Here is a 6000-nt window from a genome sequence, read left to right as displayed (position 1 = left end):
AAAGCTCGACTCGAGCAACGAGCACCCGAGCATTTTGGTGCTCGCTCATCTCTACTAACTAACCTTCCTCTAACCACAACCCTAAGCTTCACTAACTAACCTTTCTCTTACCGTACTCCTCCTGATTTGTGGTAGGAGTGCGGTGCTTTCCTTCTGATGTCAGTGAAGCCTTCATGTCATCCTGGTTATTGGTGTGGATCTCCCCATTACTGGTCATTATAACTATATAATGTACATCTAGGCTTATCAGTAATTACCCTCTCTGCTATGGAGGAGGTTATCACTTACTGGAGAAGTCGGCGCACATGGTGATGTTCTTGTGTGAGGATCCAAGGCCTATGGATGGACTCATTATTTATCAGAGCCGTCAGTCTCTGCTCACCTCAGCTCATTAGCCGTATCTGTAATTAGTTGCCATCTCCAGAGGAGGCAACAGAGGAACTTAAGTGGTGGCATCTCTGGAGGCTTCTCTTCGTTAGGGGGATTCATTCAGTTTGTCTTGTGTTAACCCGTGTGAGTGTGACCGAGCGGCACGCAATGTCATTGTCCTGTGGATGGCCTCGTCACCTACTGCTAGAAGGGATAGAAGTACGATGTCCGGATCCAGGTCATCACTAACATCTCATCTGTATACATCTGCATGGTCTAGAGCAGAGCCAGAACCTGAAATTTCTGGGCCCCATTCAAAATCTGTACCAATATAATGCTTTATTCATTGTACTGGGCTCCGTAGATGGAGAAAAGTGGCCTTATGGGCCCCTTAAGGCTCCTGGGCCCTGATGCAACTGCATCCCCTATAGTTTCGCCCCTAGAGCAGTATGACTAATGTACAGATAAAAGAGCCAGAACACCACCCTATGGTGCCAGTGAGGAACCTGCAAACAAACCTAATCCACTCCGAAGAGTTCACTCCACAATTCTATAATTTATTGAGACACATGAGTAAAGGTCCAAGGCGGTAATACATGGTCCTCAGGGTGGTTTGACACCCACGTCAGGGGTACAGCGTCTGCCGTGTCCTGGTTGTCCGAATCGTCTACCAGCTGAGATCTTCTGTCCATGTGCAGGTGGTCTCTGAGATGCTGAATATTGATAACACGGCTCTATGTACAATGAGGCATTTCTTATGGGTTTATACAGAGAGGGGGTAATATCCACTAATAAAATAAATAACGACTTCCAGAGTGATGGGGTAACAAGTGGTCCGAGAACCATCTGCCTCCCATCACAAGACATTTCTAATAATGTGAATATGACTTATCCTCCGATAGTCAGGAGAGGTAACACTTCTCCTTAGGGAGAGCGCCTAGAAAGTGTAAGGAGACTTCGAAGACATCTGTCCTTCTCTGGGAAATCTTTGCAAATGGGAAGATGGAACAATGCCTCTACAGCGCCAACTATTGGAAGGCAGCATTCATGCAAGTCAATGTCAGACCTTTTAAGAAGACTTATATCTATGACTGGGAATATGAGCCAAAGCCAGAGTCTTCTCTAGAAGTAAAAGAGTGGTATTTGCTCCTCATCTATGGGCCGCTCACTAGCCAAGCCAGCAAACTTACCGCACGCTGATGAGGGGCAAATACCCTGATATGGCTGGCTCTATGGTTTAACTTTTTCTTCTGGAGAAGACTCTGGCTTTGGCTCATATTCGCCGTCTTTGTTACAAGGCTTGTTAGGAGGTCTGACATTGACCTGCAGGAAGGCTTCCTTCCAACAGGAGGTGCTGTAGAGGCATTGTTCCATCTTTCCATTTGCATGACTTATCACCTGATTACGTCATCAAAGTCGGGTAAAGGTGCCCTATAGTCTATAGATCCCCGCCAACCTATACCCACGCTGGGCTGTCTCCATGGCCCAGTGGCTTCCTACAAGCACCCATCTCTCAGGGATATACATGGGTACTTGTCCCTTTGCCAACATTTCTGTTTTTCAGGTGATGAAGGACATGTTGATTGGGGAGGGTTAGATATCTCCATCTGCAGATGCTGAAATGACCACTGATAGAGATGGGAGTTTGGAGCCATTTCTAGGAATAAGTTACAGAACAAAAATATTTCCAAGAGTTCTGATGTCAACTAAATAATTAAGAGACAGAAAAAGAAAGAAGCGCAAGGAGCACCTCAGCCGGAGCCTTGTATACACTCTCCACCTCAGCCGGAGCCTTATATACACTCTCCACCTCAGCCGGAGCCTTGTATACACTCTCCACCTCAGCCGGAGCCTTATATACGCTCTCCACCTCAGCCAGAGCCTTGTATACGCTCTCCACCTCAGCTGGAGCCTTGTATATGCTCTCCATACATACTGTGGAGAGGACATCGGGCATCTCAGGCTCACCAGAGCCGCTAGCGATTCACAGACGAAACTTCCAGCATCTGCACATAAATATCTGGGACTAAACGTTCTTGAGGACCTTCCTATTCCAAGCATGACTGGAGGATGAAGGCTTCTAGGCGAACGTTGAATAACTTGTCGAAAAAGTAACCAAAGGTATTCAAAACCTGAGAAGAAAATAAGGGGTAGGATGCATCAGCGTTGTCTTAGTATGGTATACGGATCTTCTATCTGCCCCTTAGTATACTACTTACATCCACCCTAATCGTAAAACTACCATAATGGCACAAAGGGTTCTGCTCTGTTATCTGCTCCAAAGGCTCCGTAGATCCCACCATCGCCAAATGCATTATTTTTTTTATTTCCCAATTTCACTATTACACTCCCTGTTCCTTCCTAGGTGGAGGGATGTACACTATGTTGACAAAAGTATTGAGTTCCCCCCACGTCCCACTCATCCTGTGCTGTGAGGTGAAGGGCATATGCAAATTGGATGTGTGAACATTAGGTATAAATGAGAGTGTCACATAGTCATATGGTGGTGGAATGTCACCTGAAAAACCTATCGGTATGGGACATCACAGCCTTGTAGGAACTGTGAAGGCATCATGCACATAGTCTGCCAAAACACTCACAGGCCATTGGAACATCCATTAGCACCAGAGCCCTCCGTAGGGAACGGCATGTGAAGGGTTACTACCATCGAGCGGCTGCACACAACATCACAGTAGTGACTGCACAGCAGCGCCTGCGATGGGACTTGGAGCGACGGTGTTACCATGCGGCGGTTGCTGATCCTCCCCGGGCAGTGGTATGCGGGGTCCCGCGGTCGGGGCCCCCCGGCTTGTTGTCTGGCTGCCGGCGCCAGTGCCCGGCCGGCATGGTGCGGGTGGTGCTCGTGCACCTGTGAGTGCAGCTGCCGTGCACAAGCCCCCTTTTGTTGTCTTCTGTTGGGAGTTGGCTGTCTCCCTCTCTCCGCCCCTGGGGGGAGGCTTTTGTTTAAAAGTCGGGCAGAGACTTGCAATCACTGCCAGTTATTGGTTTCCCTCAGTGTGCTAGCTAGTCGTCCTCTGTTGGTCTCCCGCTTCTGTCATCTTGTCTGCTATACTTTGCTATTATCCGCCAGGTTCTTCCATCTGCCTCATGTCTGCTTAGTATTGTTCATGTTGATTATTTACATCTGCCTATTCTGTCGGTATTCTACCCTTTCCATCTTGGTACGCCAACGTCCCTTTTCGGTCCCTAGTGAGAGTAGGGACTGCTGCCCTGTTGCCCACCTGGGGTTAGCCAGGAGTGGAGGCAAGCAGGCAGGGACAGGGGTTGTGTGTGAGATCTAGGGCACCCGGGTTGGTGTATCAAGGGTAGTATACTGTAACAGACGGACTGTAAGTGAGTGGAAGCAAGTGTTGTGGATGAATCCCAGGACACCATCTTCTGATTGCATGGTGGCACTTGGGCGTAGCGGTTGCCTGGAGAGCGGTTTCTACATGATGACATGACAGCATCGTCCCAACAGTGAAGGAGGGTCTTTTATTGTGTGTGTGTGGGGGGGGGGGGGGTTCTGCTGGGAAGGACTACGGCCATTGGTTACAGTAAAGTCCACCCTCACCACCAATGGGCACAGAGACACTCCTGACAATGTGGCATCCCCTACCCTGTGGTAATACTCTGGTACAGCTCCATGTCTCCACCAACATGACGAGCACCATGTCATACAGCAAGCAGTGCGAAGGAGCAGAACATCTGCAGACTTCATTGGCCGCTCAAAGTTCAGATCTCAATCCAATTGAGCATCTTTGAGATGAACTTGAATGCCGTATCCGTGCGCGACCAATATGTCAATCATCCCTAGCATCACTATCTGAAGCTCTCCTCAAGTAATGTAGGCATTTGCTCCACACATTTATTGGAATTCGGTGGAAAGCAGCCTAGGAGGGTTACTGCAGTCATTGAGGCCACAGGCAGCCTAACACCACGCAGAAAAATGTGAATAAAATCGAATTTCATCACCCCCAATGTGCGTCCCAATACTTCTGTCAACATAGTGTAGTGTTTACATCAGAATTTACCTGGATTAGGTATACTGGTATAAACATCAAGGTTATTATGTTCCTTCTCCACCTAAAGAGTAAGCAGAGACCTACACTGTGTGAGAACCCACAATGGAAAGTGAGATCCCAGTAGAACATGCTGTAGACGATGGGTACCTGACCACTTGTTTAATATCTGAAGAAGCTTAAGCAGCACTTAGTAAAAACCACCTGGACCAAATGAGGAAAGCAAGGTTAGATAAGAGAAGGGTCTTTCTGCGACAGCATCTGAGCCTCCAGTGGTTGCCTTTTCATGGCTGTTGGTGGTCGGATTATGGAAAGCCCAGGATTTTCATAGTCAGCCATACATGCAACATACATAGGACCATTAGTATCGTTAGCATTGGTTAATCCATCCCTGGGAAGATACCAGTTATAAATAGAGATGAGCGAACCTACTCGGCCACGCCCCTTTTTCACCCGAGCACCGCGATTTTCGAGTACTTCCATACTCGGGCGAAAAGATTCAGGGGGCGCCGTGGGTGAGTGGGGGGTTGCAGCGGGGAGTGGGGGGAGAGGGAGAGAGAGAGGGCTCCCCCTGTTCCCTGCTGCTACCCCCCCGCTCCGCCACGCCTCCCCCCGCCCCCCGAATCTTTTCACCCGAGTACAGAAGTACTCGAAAATCGCGGTGCTCGATCGAGTAATTACTCGAAACGAGTAGGTTCACTCATCTCTAAGTTATAAATGTTATTGGGACATACAGAGTTAATCATTACATTATCTAGTGCGAACAGAGACAACATAGTGGAATCAAACCCTTGGATAGTGGCAATTCAGGAAATAAACCTCTAGGCAAGACCTGAAGCTACATGCAATCTACTCAGCTGAGAGGACAGCAATGTCTCCTACCTGCTTTGTGAACACTTTGTAGCTGATTCTCAGTGTTGTCGAGCTGATGGGAGGTACAGGCTGTAGAATCCTCTCTTGTACCCGCTCATTCTGTGGAGCTGCTTGAAGCTGGGCTTTTCGAGAGGTTTGTTGACCTCCTGGTGTTGCTCATCATATCCTCCCAAAGGTGTAATGTGATTTGTGCGATAAAGAGGAAACCACAGTGGAGGCTTTGACTGTGACCTGAGGCATGGGTATGGACAAGGCCTTGGAGCTCGTACAAAGTGTGGGCCCTGGACAGGGCGGCCAAAGTATGTCCACTCTGGAGGTCCATCAAAGAAAAAAAGGAAGAGTCTACACTTACTTCTAAGAACAAGATGAAAACAATGCTCATTCCAATTTATCTTGCAGTTTAAAAGGTCCTTTAGATATGATGATTGCATAGACAAATGGATGATCAGCGATGATGGTTGGCTGGGTGAAAGATCAGGGACGATGGATATATAAATTACCATGTGGATTTTAAGAGATGATGGATCATCAGGTATGATGGGTAGCTTGCCTTGTGTATGGTCAGAGATGATGAATGGGTGGAAGATCAGTCAACATGGATTGCTAATGAGGGTTGATGGAAATTTGGATGATCAGTGAAGATGAACAAATGATCAGAAACGGGAAAGGGTTGGATGGTCAGTCAAAATGGATGATCAACGATGAAAGATGGATGACTGATAATCAGTGATTGTTT

General features: G+C 47.8%; 1 protein-coding gene across 1 annotated transcript in view; it reads right to left on the bottom strand.

Annotated features, from left to right (window-relative positions):
* Window positions 1–1736: 1736 nt before the first annotated feature.
* PI16 (peptidase inhibitor 16) overlaps window positions 1737–6000 on the bottom strand; it is an 82700-nt gene continuing 78436 nt past the window's right edge. The window contains exons 7-8 of the mRNA XM_066572781.1: window positions 5274–5574; window positions 1737–2501 (exon numbers count right to left, since the gene is read on the bottom strand). Coding sequence (XP_066428878.1) covers window positions 5303–5574 — 272 coding nt within the window. The 3' untranslated portion in view covers window positions 1737–2501; window positions 5274–5302. The remainder of the gene's footprint in view (window positions 2502–5273; window positions 5575–6000) is intronic.

The sequence above is a fragment of the Eleutherodactylus coqui genome, chromosome 7 (genome assembly GCF_035609145.1).
Source record: "Eleutherodactylus coqui strain aEleCoq1 chromosome 7, aEleCoq1.hap1, whole genome shotgun sequence".
Lineage (NCBI taxonomy): Eukaryota > Metazoa > Chordata > Amphibia > Anura > Eleutherodactylidae > Eleutherodactylus > Eleutherodactylus coqui.
The sequence above is the reverse complement of the archived record's forward strand: the minus strand, read 5'-3'. Positions and strand labels throughout refer to the sequence as shown.